The sequence below is a fragment of the Enoplosus armatus genome, chromosome 2, assembly GCF_043641665.1.
Source record: "Enoplosus armatus isolate fEnoArm2 chromosome 2, fEnoArm2.hap1, whole genome shotgun sequence".
Taxonomy (NCBI): domain Eukaryota; kingdom Metazoa; phylum Chordata; class Actinopteri; order Centrarchiformes; family Enoplosidae; genus Enoplosus; species Enoplosus armatus.
The window spans coordinates 20,647,578-20,662,502 of record NC_092181.1 but is presented as its reverse complement, the minus strand read 5'-3'; the positions used below and the strand labels follow the sequence as shown (position 1 = coordinate 20,662,502).

Below are 14,925 nucleotides of genomic sequence, written 5' to 3'. Positions count from 1 at the left end.
GTGACAAATTAGGTCCAAAATCACTCCTATTATCCTTGCATGTTTTGCCAGGTGTATGTCACTATCCTCATATTTGTTCTCCGTCCCTTTGGTCAACTGACTCTGATGGATGGATGACTCGCACAAAGTGTCAGGCTCATAAATCAACTGTTACTGTGGCAAAACGGCACCCGACATCCATTAATAGCAGACCTGGCTGCAATCGGACTCATCTACCCCCCCAAGTTAATACACGTTACTCTGTAGAGAGCTTTGTGATTTATCAATGACTTGCTAAGAGATAAAAAAACGGAAGAAGCCAGGTTGCCAGTGGGGTATTAATTGGTGCATGTGTTATTAGAAGTGTTTCACTTCAACACTGGCTTGTTGCCCTCACAGATGGCTTGTGGATATTTTGGCTGAAAGTATTTTGTTAACTTCCCCCTAAAAGACGGGTTGGTATTTGTTTGACCATCCACATGTATATTGAACTTGTACTTATACTGTGTACTGCATTTGTACTGTATAAATTGGCTGCAGTAGATGACTTTATTAAAGGGCTGAGTCATTGTTATGAAAATTATGAAAAAGCATATTTTTTCGCTTACTTCTATCTGTATCAATCCATGCAGATAGTTCTGGTGTAATTTAGGTTAGAGATATCCATATCTGTACAACTGAAATTAGTGAAATTTAATTTGTGGTGTTCATAGCATTGAAAAATGACATTTAAAAAAGACAGCAGCAAAAGTTTTCATTGGAACTGCTTTCTTATCCTGAGTAACCAGGACATTGCTGCAAGCAAAACCCTCTACATGGCTACCAGTAGGGGTAAGGGAGAAAACATGTTTTATGGTAATTTGGGTGAACCAACTCTTGTGATTCTTCTCAAATCAAAGTAAAGGCTTGTGTTTTACGCTGTAGAATGTAAACAAACCTCTTAGAGCCTCGAAATGCATTTGCTGTCACATACTGGTAGTTTAGTTCTGGTAATTGAATAATTGTGGTTTCACTTTCTTCAATCTTAGTGTTTACAGCTTTTATATCTATATCAAAATATAAATGTCTAGATTTCTTTGTGTGAGAAATATCTGGACTATTTGGCGGTCATAGTAAGCAAACATTCAAACATTACGTTGGGCTCTGGGGAACTTGCGATGGATATATTTTTAAATGATGTGTATTAGTTGTAAATATTATAGTAATGTATGCTAGCATGAAATATTTTACATCTTAAAAAACAAGACTGTATGGTGAGGGATAAAGGAAATAGGCCTCGTGCATACACTGGTGTATACATTTTGAATAAAGGTGATGGATAGCACCATTGTTCAAATGTTGAAAAAAATAAATAGATATCTGTGAAGAGGTTAAAGGGACAATAGGTGAGGTGTGTGTCAGTGTTATCGTCCATTTACCTCCTGTCTTTAGGGATGTTGCAACAGCATTACCGCAGTTTCCCCTCCTTCCCTATCTTGTACTCAACACACACACACACACACGCACAGCCTTAATCCGACCTCACTCATTTTAATGGGACAGTTTCCATTCCCTGCACCAAATCATATTGTTTTCACATCCAGTCTGTCTAATGGCCGAGTATGACTATCGCACATTCATTTTTTTTTTTGTCCAGTCACACCTCCTTGATTCTAAACATGACAGCCTCACTCGCAATATTAATTTGACATCAACATTGTTATTTTCCTTATCTTTTTCTATTAGGCAGTGTTCAATAATAAAAATGTCATCACAACTATTAAGAAGTGACAAATTATGACATTTATGGCTCATACAATTTATTTCTACAGACAAAGAACATTACTCCTGTGTAATAAGACAAGCATGCTCCTGAACAAGCTTTAGCTAGAGATCACTGCTAAGGCTGGCTGGCATTGTGGGGTGCATTTTCTTGTAGAAAATGTGTTACCTCTGTTCTCCTAACACACAATGAAACACATTCTTCAGTGTAAAACAGTGCATACTAGTAGCCACTGTTGTTTAACATAGATGTTAGGATGAGGTTCACATCACCATACTCTATCACTGTGTGTTCTCTTGTGTGTCATAAGTGGAAACTAATTTCCACCCAGGTCTGTGTCTGCCAGGCTGTGTCAGATGCTGTTAGTATTCCAGGGCCTCCTACAGGAACAAAAGACCTCTAAATACACTTCTCACTGTTTGTGTCTGGCTGGATGTCTCGGTTAGTTTCCCTGACATGGCGTCTTGTTTGCTATTTTTTTGCTCTGGGTTCATCATGGTGTCTTAAGGCTATCTGTAAACAGTTGAATCTACTGTCAGAACAAACAGACATACAGATAGACTGACGGAGACCTGTGTTTCTCCCCTGACCTTTAATCCGCTTGGCTAGCAGCAGCTCTGATGCATGATTAATCATCTGTTTAGGAGTGTGCGCACACATACTAATGTGACACATATGTTTGCCTTTTTGAAGCTCTTGGTTATGTTTTGCTAGTGATAAAAGAGGAAGTTTTTTTTTTTGATTACTTTGTTCTATTTACTCTGACTGAAACTGAACGCTTTCTCTCTCATTCCTCATCTCCCCCCATCTCTCTCTCTCTCCCTCACTCCCTTCTTCACCTCTATCTTTGCATCTCTCCTCCAGCTGGTCGGCGGCCAGTTTGACCTTGAGATGAACTTCATCATCCAAGAACCCGAGAGCATCGTGTGCATGGTGGAGCTGCTGGACAAGTGTGAGCCCACCTGTCAGGCCGAGGTCTGGAGCATCTTCACCGCCATCCTCAAGAAGAGCGTCCGCAACCTGCAGGCGTGCACTGATATGGGGCTCATCCAGCAGGTGCTGCAGCGTATATCCACCACTGACAGCATGATCGCAGGTACTGAGAACAGCACCTTGAGGAAAAAGTGTTCTCTTTATTTCTTGTATCTATTGCTCTCCATTGGAGGCATCGGACACAACATTACTGCAGTATAATCAAACTCATCTCAAGCCGTTTATTGCTGAACTGTGCTTGACCAAGATATTGAATCCTTACCACCTCCAGAAGAGATCTTTGGTTGCCAAGCCTTTGCTTTGACCTCCGTGAGGAGGGGGAGCAACTCCAAGTTCAGGAATCAATGGAGTGTTACAAATAAAGAAACCAACTCTAAACTTTCCTACCAACTCTTCTTGTATACAATTACCTTATCGTTTCATCCTCCATTGTTGCATACACTGTGATGTATTGCAGTGGAGGCTAACACAATCATCCTGTACAGTCTCCCCTGAGTCTCAGTCTAGTCTGTTGCCCATCTGCAAATTAGTATGAATTAATCCTACAGTGTTCGGCTCAGTGAACTTTTGCCAGCCAGAACAGTGCTGGCCTAGAGGGTTTGTGCAGTCAAGCAAGGGTGATATAGCCCAGCAGTAACTAGGCAGCTGAAAGTAATGGTTACAGTAATTTTCACTACACTACAAATCCTTGTCTGTTCTTGTTTATTAAGTCTCTTTTAAAAGTAGTCTCAAACAACTATTGTAATATTTTTGTTATTGATTGACATTTACAGTTTAAAATGCCTCATACACTAAGCTCTTTTATTTTTAAGGTCAATGACTTGATCCTATTTCCTCTTACTATTTAGTAGATTTTCAGACGTCTCTTTCTCTCTTCACATAAGAGAGCTGAGCTTTAATACTTTAAGAACTTTAAAACCCCACCACGTGTGACTGCCACTCATCCTTATATTTGGGGGATTAGACCAAGGGTAGTATATGGGCACACCAGTCAGAGATCTGTCATACCATGCCTCATCATTAGTCATTAATAGCTAATGAAAGAGGCTGCACAGTGGCTGGGACTCCCAGAGTGTCCTCTCTATTTTAAGTCTCCTGTTTTTTAACTTGGGTCTTGCTCACCATACTTTTCCTTTAAATACGTGTTAGCTGCTTAGTTTCTGGTAGCTGTGGCATCACTGTAATATTTACATTAATAATGAAAATGCCAATGAAGATGGTAATAATTCTGAGGTTTAATTTTTTATTTTTTTTCCCAGAGTAACCCAAGTAAAACTCAGGGACCACCTCATGAGTGATTATATCCCTGAAGTTTGTTTGTTTAACTGCAGTCAGAGCTTCCTCTCACCTTTATAGTAGATATAGATATTATATCTGGTCAGTATTTCTGTTTTAACACACAATGTTTAACCCTCGTATGATTCTGTGTCTAACCTCCTTTCCGCTGCTGTGTGTGTGTGTCTTGCAGACCTACTTGTGGACATGTTGGGCGTGCTCGCCAGCTACAGCATCACAGTAAAAGAGCTGAAGCTTTTCTTCAGCAAACTGCAAGGGGAGAAAGGCCAGTGGGTGAGTCAGAGTCATGCCACGGTGATCTGTCTTGGTTGTCTGGGACCAGCGTGAGGAATGTGCTAGCAACACTTCAACTGCTGCCATCCCACAGGCCAATGCTCTCGTCACATAGACAAGATAAATCACGTGAAACCAGACTACTACTCTACAGGACTCTTGGATCCAAAACAGCAGTACATTATTCATATTAGGTAGTTCATGAGATTACGCAAGTTCTGAATTTAGGTTACTTTTTTCGTTCTATATTAACTACAACATTAAAACAGGGTGAGAAAGACACAGTTTTCTAAAATAGACTTGCCTTCACTGACGTGTGTGTGTGTGAGGCTATAATGGAGTAGCCACAGTGAACTTAAGATGTATGATATGTGTACAGAAGACAAGTTACTACATTCAGGCAGAACCAGTGGCACAGAAGGGGAGACAGATGAAGCGAGGAAGAGAAGGAGAGTAACCCATTGATCACTGACACTAATCAAGTTGTCAAGGAAATAGGGCAAGTTGCTGTCTTGCTTCTGAATTTCACCTCACTCTCCCTTTTTCAAGCAACTCTTGCCACCCCTCGTCTATTTATTTTGTTTTTTGTTGAATATCCAGGGAGACAGGGTGGATGGGATTTAACTATCAAGTGCTATAGCACTGAACATTATGAACTACAACCTTGTTGAAAATTGTAAAAATGTATAGGACTTTTTATCACTCTCACTGATCCAGCTCCAATATCTGAATGTTGTGTGTTATATATAAACATATTTTTGATGGGTGTACTTGGCAGTGCACACTGCTTGTACACAATAATCAGCAGATTATGAAGTAAAGTCTCTCTGGATGTCAAAGTCTGATAAGGCTGAGAGGTAAATTTAGAACAAGCAGAACCAAAGCTTTTAATCATTTGTGGCTGCATGCTACTGTAAGTGTGTAACTAGGGTTCTTGTGCTTTTGTGTGCATGTGTGTGCCTGTTTGGACATCATCACTAACAGTTGTCTAAAATGATCCCTGTGTGCTTTTGTGTTCTTTCCTCAGCCTCGTCATGCAGTGAAGCTTTTGTCAGTTCTGAAGTACATGGCTCACAGGAATGGCCCTGACTCCTTCTTCAGCTTTCCAGGGAAAAATGCAGCTGTGAGTATATTACATAATGTTGAACACGGCAGAATAAAAAAAAAAGTGTGTTTACACATAGATGATGAGCTGACTGAGCAGCAAGATTTCACTGGGTTCGAGTCTGGCCCGGACCCTTTGCTGCGTGTCATCCCCTCTCTCTTCCTGGTCCTCTTCTGTCTCCCTACTGTCTCTGTCAATAAAGACAAAATGCCAACAAAAAAAAGAATTAAATAAAAAAGATATTTAATGCAAGAAATGGTGAGCTACCTGAATTTGGAAGCCCACCATGACTGCCTCCCAAACTTTACAATAAGTCCTATCTTCCTTCATCTTATAAAGAATATTAATGAAAGCGAGAACAAGAGCACTACAGATATTACATGATGATCCCTCCTGAAGCCTTTCATAGTAAGTGCTTTCTAAGCTGATTTCCTGTGAGCCAGCCATTCACTGACCCATGCAGTTTTTCTCTAATTGATAAGCTTTACACATTCTCTTAGTTATTTTCTAGTCTGCCATTAAAATTCAGACCCTTGTCAAGTCTGAAAGGCTACTTTGCTCTCGCTAAAATGTTGTTAAGTATCCAGAAATGGCGCTGTGTCTAAGTGAATGATTTCTACATATTTAAAGCGTGTCTGAGTACATTTATCATGTTGTGGCTGTTGCTATTCAGCTTCAGACTATTCAAATCATGCCTTTTAGAATTTTGTTGGTACCTTCCCTGAACATTAGTTTATTCAAACCACCCATTTTTTTCTTGTCTTTCTGTACAGGCATATGCATGTGTTAATTTAAGTACCAAACAACCTTTCTTGTCACATGACCAGTGTTTGGATGAAACACAATAAAATACATCACAGTATAAGAGCTTATCTATATTACTTTATGTATCAAAAAGCTTAACTCACAATTTGAAGTTTCTTTGCGACTACTGTTTTTTAAGTATATAGATTTCTCCAGTTTTAGTGCTCACTGCAATGAAACTTTACAAAGTCATCATTTAACACATTCATTGAAAGGTGCACTGTTTTTCCTCTTCCTGCAGCAGGGAATGGTGTGGCATGCCTGTATGTTCATTTCAGGATGATTTTCTCATACCTTAATACATCACAATGCCTCTTTGATCATTCATTACTTGTAAACTAATTAAGTCTTTGAAACTAAAGCGTTCAAAATGTGTTTAATGTCTTCAGGATTTTTCTATGTGTATGAGTAAAGGACAAATGAACCGTTGTAGAATAAAGATGAATTAACTTTTCATTACATTAAGCATGAATCTTATAGGAAGTTGTCCCTCCCTGTGTGTAAATCTTTGCCCCACTGACTGCTGCATTAGTCCATGTTAGGCCCTTTACATAGTATGTGTGTGTGTGGGGTTGCCAGCTGCTGTATGTAACCCTCCATCGCCATGGTGATGGTGCTTTTCTGAGTCTGCCTTGTGCATTTGGGTCTGATTTGGTTGATCTGAACTCTTTTAGTACTTGTCTGTTTGTCAGCACACTGTTTTTGAAAAGTGCATGTGTACCTTCTTGTGTTGCCCTGCTAATGAGACAGAAAGGCCTACACACACACACACAGAAACGTTATTTAGACCAATGGGTTTCTAACTTTTCTGCAGAGAACATGTTTGCTTTGATATTTCTTTGCCCAAACACCTTTTGTGGCCTTGTGACATGAAACTGTCTGCTTTCAGACTGATCTATTGTACAAGAAAACTGTTTTTTTGTTCATTTTAAAATAATCAATTTGTCCCTTTAATTATACAGCTGACTAGGACCCATCTGATGCCATGTTTTGTTTTCTTCTGTTTTTTAACAGGCTATAGCTCTGCCTCCTATAGCAAAATGGCCATACCAGAATGGGTTTACATTCCACACATGGCTCCGCATGGATCCTCTCAACAATATCAATGTAGACAAAGACAAGCCTTACCTGTACTGGTAAGTAACAATACTGTTTTTTGACCAGTAAACCTAAACTGCTGCTCAAGGCAGTAATACATTTGTAGTGTAAATGATGTAAAGAGAGGGGTGTTACACAAGATCATTGAATTTGGGTTGTGTAAGTGTGAACATATCCACGTGTACATGTCCCCAGTATAACCAAGATGTATCTTATATGCATGTGAAAATCCCAAAAATGTGCTGCAGAAAGGCAGCCTCCCAGATGAAAAACAGTTCTCCCTCCATCTTTCCTGTCTCCTCATCCTTTGCTTCCTCTCTGAGGAGCGAGTAAATCAAGCCTTCTGATCTTCATCTTTTCAACCAATAATTAATTTCTGTCAAAAATCTAATTTATACAACAAGGATCTGTTTGGGCTTCTGTGAAAATCATAACCAAGCCGGGTGGCCGACAAGCTGCTTGAGAGAATCTTTAATAAAAGCTTCTCTTCAGCCCTGTGCCCTTTTCAAAAAGAGATTAATTCACTAAATCACACGCAGGGGCCCCATCTCGCTGGGACATGGAGAGTGATGGGAAGAGTCTCTGAAGTTGAGAAATGATTGTTTGCTATCTTTATCCCTTTGAGAACATTTTAAAGTGTTTATATGATATATTGGACATGTTGCCCTTGAATGTAGTCAACATGAAAGTGTGCAATCTCACTCAGAAACTAAAGCTGTGTGTTTGTATTCTCCCTTCATTTCTTTTCAGCTTCCGCACTAGTAAAGGCCTGGGTTACTCTGCACACTTTGTGGGCGGCTGTTTGATAGTGACCTCATTAAAATCCAAGGGGAAAGGATTTCAGCACTGTGTAAAGTACGACTTCAAACCACAGAAGGTACGAAAGGAGCAAAACCAAAGCAGAATACCGGTACTGGTTGGGCAACACAAGCAAACCAGATATTCATGCACATGAAACGACAAATCCTTGAAATGTCTCTGTAAATAGATCACAGAAATCATATGTCAGCACACACATAATCAATCACATGCACACACACGTGCGCACACAATAAATCTAGACCTTGCTGTAAGAGAGAACTGTCACGCCTTACCTGACTCTGGGGAGAAGCAAAACTAGAAGGAGCAGGAATGAGGGCGATGGGAGAGAAGGATTATCCAATACTCTCAGTCCCTTCCAGGCACAGCACACACTGAAGACCATTGCAGTCAGAAAGATGCTTTGCCTGTGGACAAATTGAAACATCCTCCTCTTTCCCCTGGGCATGAAGGCACCACCTCACCTCAATAAACCTCATGAGGACACAGAACTCATTTTAGTTGATTTTTCACTCTATTTTAATGCCTGTTCTTGTCTGGAGGAAACCATAATAACCTATTTCACTGTGGTAACACTGGTAACCTATTTATCTGGTGGTAAGGCTGCGTAGAAAACCAGAAATCTAAGTAGGTGGGATTGTAGCTGGAGGGGATGGAGTCCTGAAACATGATGGAATCAGGCTAATTGAGTAAGCGAGAAGCTTCTCACCATGTGCTGACTTATTGATATTTTGTTGTGTGTGATTGGTACTCGAGTTATACAGTAAGAGTTTTCCATTGTGAGAGTCTGTGTGTTTTTGTTGTTGCAGTGGTACATGGTGACTCTTGTTCACATCTACAACCGCTGGAAAAACAGTGAAATTAGCTGCTTTGTGAACGGAGAACTGGCTTCCTTTGGAGACATCGCTTGGTTTGTCAACACCAGCGACGTAAGTAGCAACAATTTAAAAAATGTTTGCTGTTTGTAAATCACCCAGTTGGGGGCACTACAATTTCCCTTTTTTTGTGTCTGAATGTCTGAACAAATTCTCATGCATAGTTTGACATTTTGCTTTTCTTTCCGAGAATTTGATGAGAGATTTGAAACAATGTCTATACAGTAAATGTTAAGCTATTTAAGCACTTATCCCCCCAAAAAACTCACAAATTGTCATTTTTACTTACTTTGGATTTTGTACTGATTAAACAAACAACATATAATGAGTTAATTAATGAGCTTTAGAGATGCTGTTTTTTGTTACCTTTGCACAGAGTCAGGCTACCAGTCTCCCCCAGTCTTTATGCTAAGCTAAGCTAATTGGCTGCTGCCTGTAGCTTCATATTTACCATATAGGTATAAGAGTAGTATCGATCTTCTCATCCAACACCTGGCAAGAAAGCGAATGAGCATATTTCCACAAACTATTCCTTAATGTAGGCCATTTCTATGGCTGAGCGTGTTCTGTGTGCATTTGCAAACCACAAATATTGCGGCATGAACCCTCATGCAAGATTTTATATTTACAAATCCACCTTCTGGCTTGTATATGTCTACATGAGGGTAGACATGTGGTTGCACCTAACAGATTTTCTGTCAAATATCAATTTCAGAATCACATATGGCTACAGGAGTGTGTACCAAAAACTGAAAAGCAAACCCCACTCTCATGCCCCCTTCGCTCACAGATATATCTAATCTCAGCCTTTGCTTTCAGAGGGCTCAGGGGGTGAAACCATTCTCTCCATCTTTTAACATGGATAGTACAGTGGAAAATGACATATATATATATATATATATATATATATATACACATACATATACACATCCTGCACCTCTCATACATTACTGTATGAACTCTGTCACAGTCCCCAGGATTGCTTTCTGTCACGCTGAGATATGAGATTCTTAAATCAAATTTTGTTATGAATGAAAATGCCTCCACAGTGTAGTATAATCCACTAGATGTGTCAGCATGTCAGAAAACAAATTAGAAACTTGATTGAGATGTCACCACATCATTCTCAACACTAATGCTTCAGCGACCATGATTATCATTATCATGTTAGCTACAGCATGCTGGTGTTAACATGAATATGCCTTTTCCCTCTGTCTCCCTCTGTTCTTTCTGGCTATTTTTGGTCTTGTTTATCTTTCCTTCCTGTCTTAATTCCTTATTTCCTTCCCCATTCCCTCCCTTCATTCATTCCATCTTTAATTGTCTATGTCTGTGTCCCCCCCCCCCCCTTTTTGCTCCCTCAAATCCTACCTATCGTCTTCTGCCTGCCTCCCTCCTGCTGCAGACATTTGACAAGTGTTTCTTGGGATCGTCGGAGACAGCAGATGCCAACCGCGTGTTCTGTGGACAGATGGGGGCAGTTTACCTGTTTGGAGAGGCTCTCAGCGCTGCTCAGATCCTGGCCATCTATCAGCTGGGTCCAGGTTACCAGGTTAGAAGGCATACAACCTGAGAAGTCTGTCAGACTTACAGGCAAATGATGCATTATAATGATTTAAATTGCTTCTAAAAAGTTGAAATCTGTACCCTTTTCATATATTGTGGAGCAGTCTAAAAAACAAAAAAGGTATATTAAACTATATGAATTATCATATTATATATTTTTTGGTTGATAAGAATCAGAAATACTTTATTGATCCCCGGGGGGAAATTATACATTGCTATTTTGTAATTTAGACACAGAATTTTTTTTTGCCTGTCTCTTTATTGTTCCATGACTGTATTACACTCTCTTCCACTAAATGTCTCTCCCTTCTACTTCCTTCTCCTCAGGGCACATTCAAGTACAAGGCTGAGAGTGACTTGCTGTTTGCGGAGCATCATAAGACCTTACTGTATGATGGCAAGCTGTCCTCTAGTATTGCCTTCACTTATAACCCCCGCGCCACAGATGCCCAGCTCTGCCTTGAGTCCTCTCCCAAGGACAACGCCTCTATTTTTGTCCACTCACCCCATGCACTCATGCTGCAGGTAATTATGCTTTTAAATGTAACATTTTGCTTCTGCTGTATAGCCGGTGAAAGCCATTCCCCTTGGAGTTGATATCTCTTGGATTGCCATTATTTGAATGTAACCTGAAGTCACCATGCTGCATCGACATTAAAGCAATGTCGGTACAAATTCATTCACCACCTGTACACCTGCTCCTTGCCTCCCACTCTTCCATATGTATCACTCTTTACTCTTTCTTTCCTTCTTCTTTCTTCTGCTATAATGAAAGTGGCCCAGTTGGCATCTTTTCATTGTAATAGGCTCATTAGGGCAGAGGTGCAAATGTGTTGAGCTAGCCAGGCCACTACAGGTGCTGAAAAATGCCATCCTGGTGCTCTAATATTATTAGCCTTCTTTGGGACTGAGATTTAGTTTGAAATTGCATTCAAGTAATTGTGAGTTTTTCCTATTAGAAGTAGGTGGTGAACTTTGTTGAAGATTTCCATATGCTGCTTACAAATGCAGATTCACACACAAACATACACTAATACACACAGTACTGATTCTTCACTCATGTTTTCTTTTCTCAAGCACTAATTGAGTTTCCTCTCATGCCCTCTCATCAAAGAAAATGCTTTGTTTCCTTTGTGTGGGAGGCTTTTGGAGCCACACAAACATATGCTCCCTTTACTCACACTCACACACACGCACACACATACACACAGTGTGAAAAATAAATTAATATGTGACCTATATATTCTGCTTTACTATGCCTAGTTCAAAAATTCCAATCCTATAGAGAGGAAAAAGTCTTGTAAAGCCACCGTTGGTGTCACAATGAACAACACAGGACACCAGCTCACTTTTTGCCTCATCCTTCCAAATATGTCAACACATAGAGCTGATTTAGTGCACATCACTATGATCATCAGAACAAATATCTCTGTGACCCATATGCAAATGTTTGCCATGTTAAATGAGTGTTTCTTTTGATAGGATGTGAAGGCCGTGGTGACTCACTCAGTCCAGAGTGGCATACACTCTATCGGAGGTGTGCAGGTCCTCTTCCCTCTGTTTGCACAGCTGGATTATTGCCAGCCCTCCAGCCACGAGCTGGACACCTCTGTCTGGTAACAACACACACACACACACACACACACACACACACACACACACACACACACACACACACACACACACACACACACACACACACTTTAATGGAACACTGCTGGCAGTGTTCAGTTTTATTGCATTACAACTTTTAACAGCTAACTCCTTGATTTTGGAGGAAATTATATTTATTAAAGAGGGAATCCACTAATTTTACACATCAAGATCAGTTTACTCATCATGGGAAGTACAAAACAGTTGTATATTGTTTTGTACTTCCCATGATGTACAAAACAGTTGTATATTGTCTGTGTTTGTGAAGTCTGAGAATATAACCCAAGACATGTCACAGTGATGTCATCAGGGTGGTTTAAGCTTGGGCTTTGGACGACAAATCTTTAAAGGAAAGCCTGCATTACAAACTGTAGAGTTTGAAAGATGTGGGCAGGCAGAATTTAGGATATCTTGGCCTCTGCTGCTTTTGCACTTTCTTTTTTTATTTAGGCTCTCACGAGTCCACAGACTTTAAGGTACAATAATAAATGGTATTTATTTTTAAGGTGTTATTGGACCCAGCGTTTCCCCTCTGATTACTGTCTATGAGCTGTATGCTCAGTTAAATGAGTAGTTGGATCTTAATGGTGAACTTAAAATGTACTGATCTGAAATAACACAGATAACCCACACAGTCAATTATTTTCAGTCCATTACCACTGGCTTTACAGGTAACACTGCTGTCTATTAACAAGTGTTTATGCCTTCCTATAACATTTAGCGATACCACTGTCAAAAAGAGACCCACAGTTTTTAATAGCAGTTGATTTTATATTCTAAACTTTTGATGTAAGCTAAGCTTGAAAGCTGAGGAGGCCATCTCACGTAGAAATTGCAACGTCGTTGTATCTGCTGCCCTCAAGGTGATGCTAACTAGAATCTGTCCTCCTAACACAATGACACGACACCCTCATTCAATCACATTTCATGTAGGATATGCCCTTCACAGTCAAGGCTTTGTCAGCAGCTTACATAGATTATTGTCACTGTCTAACTCTCTCTCTTTGTCGCTGTCTGTCTGTTTGTGGGCCTCTTAGCTGCACTTTGCTATCCTTTGTGATGGAGCTCTTGAAGAACTCAGTGGCTATGCAAGAGCAGGTCCTGGCCTGCAAAGGCTTTCTCGTCATTGGCTACACTTTGGAGAAGGTGAGACAAACACAAATTGGCTCAGCTGGCAAAGAAATACACGAGAGAGCCCTCCTCTGGTACCAGTAGCTGCACATAATGAACCCAGTGCAGTAATAAGGCTGATCTTGATTCCCTTAACGCCACAAACACACTAACACAAGCACACACCAACACCAACACTTAATATGAGACAGACTTTGTTTTCCCTCAGCTGTATTTGGAGGTCACAGCTGGCTTGTGTGCTTGTTAGGCAGAAGAGGAGCTCCTCCTCATCTTTCTCTGCATGCGTCCTTTCCCTCCTCTTTCTGTGTTGTACCTCTTCCACCCCTTTTTGCTTTCCACGTCTTTGACTCCTTTCACTGACATATCATCCCCTCCTTTTTTTTCACCTCCCATTGTGGCACTTTCTGTCTCCCTGTCTGGCTCCAGTCTTCCAAGGTGCATGTGACGCGGCCCGTCCTGGACATTGTGCTGGCCTTTTCCAGATACCTTAGCAACTTGCAGAATGGCATCTTGCTGCTCAAGCAGCTGTGTGACCACATTCTGTTCAACCCTGCCATCTGGATCCATGCCCCTGCCAAGGTAACATGAATACACACATACACAGCAGCACATTCTTTTGCATTTGGTTGCATTTGTAAAGATGGAGTACACATGTAGATAGGACACACACATATAATTTACTACATACAGTCGTGTACACTCACATAGACCTGCGCAGTCATAATCACCCTCTGTTGCTCTGTATGGTCTTGCCCTACTTTTTATTTTCAGTGTTCAGGAGTTCAGCTCAGAGTTCAAGGTTATCCCCCCACCTGTGACTCAGTGACTGCTATTTATATGAGAATGGCTTGCCTACAACCCTTAGGGGCTTAGAAGCCTCCACTTTCTTTTCATAGGAACAAAAAGCTAGGACACACTAAAACTGGATTATTCCACTCAAACTATCACGCGTGTGTGTATGTGTGTGTTTTCATATGAGCTTTATCTTTTGCAGGTGCAACTGACACTCTACACTTACCTGGCAACAGAGTTCATCAGCACAGTGACCATCTACAACACCATTCGCAGGGTGGGCACTGTACTTCAGGTCATGCATACACTGAAATACTACTACTGGGTTATCAACCCCCAGGACCGCAGTGGAGTCATGCCCAAAGGCCTAGGTGAGGGCGCACACAAAATGCTGAAATCTACTGTATATATAATGTAATGCCGTAATGGCACACTACTGATGTATGGTGTTTCCATTCCTCTTCTGGCTCTCTGCACAGATCATACATGCAAAGGTAGATTTCACATGCACACATATGTTTGTACACAGAAATATGGACACACACATATAAACACACACTGCACCAACACTCACACTTTATCACGGTATGTCCTTCAAATGATAAATTGGGTGCAGAACTTGATCATCTTATAAGTTATAGCCTTATCCTTCTGGACCATGCTCCGTTTCTCATTTATTAGCTAATAACCCAGCTCTGCATGAAGCCTCCTATCCCCTTCCTAATGGTACCATTGTGATTGATCCGAAAAAAAGAGAAGTACACAAACCTTGCAGCAGC

The 14,925-nt window shown here is 40.6% G+C and overlaps 1 protein-coding gene across 1 annotated transcript in view; it reads left to right on the top strand.

Moving 5' to 3' along the window:
• Positions 1–14,925, top strand: part of lrba (LPS-responsive vesicle trafficking, beach and anchor containing) — a 178,086-nt gene that overhangs the window by 21,058 nt on the left and 142,103 nt on the right. Inside the window, exons 2-13 of the mRNA XM_070912728.1 lie at positions 2,606–2,837; positions 4,203–4,303; positions 5,331–5,426; positions 7,227–7,348; positions 8,061–8,187; positions 8,939–9,058; positions 10,410–10,556; positions 10,898–11,095; positions 12,053–12,186; positions 13,261–13,369; positions 13,781–13,933; positions 14,349–14,517. Of these exons, the coding sequence (XP_070768829.1) occupies positions 2,606–2,837; positions 4,203–4,303; positions 5,331–5,426; positions 7,227–7,348; positions 8,061–8,187; positions 8,939–9,058; positions 10,410–10,556; positions 10,898–11,095; positions 12,053–12,186; positions 13,261–13,369; positions 13,781–13,933; positions 14,349–14,517 (1,708 nt within the window). The remainder of the gene's footprint in view (positions 1–2,605; positions 2,838–4,202; positions 4,304–5,330; positions 5,427–7,226; positions 7,349–8,060; positions 8,188–8,938; positions 9,059–10,409; positions 10,557–10,897; positions 11,096–12,052; positions 12,187–13,260; positions 13,370–13,780; positions 13,934–14,348; positions 14,518–14,925) is intronic.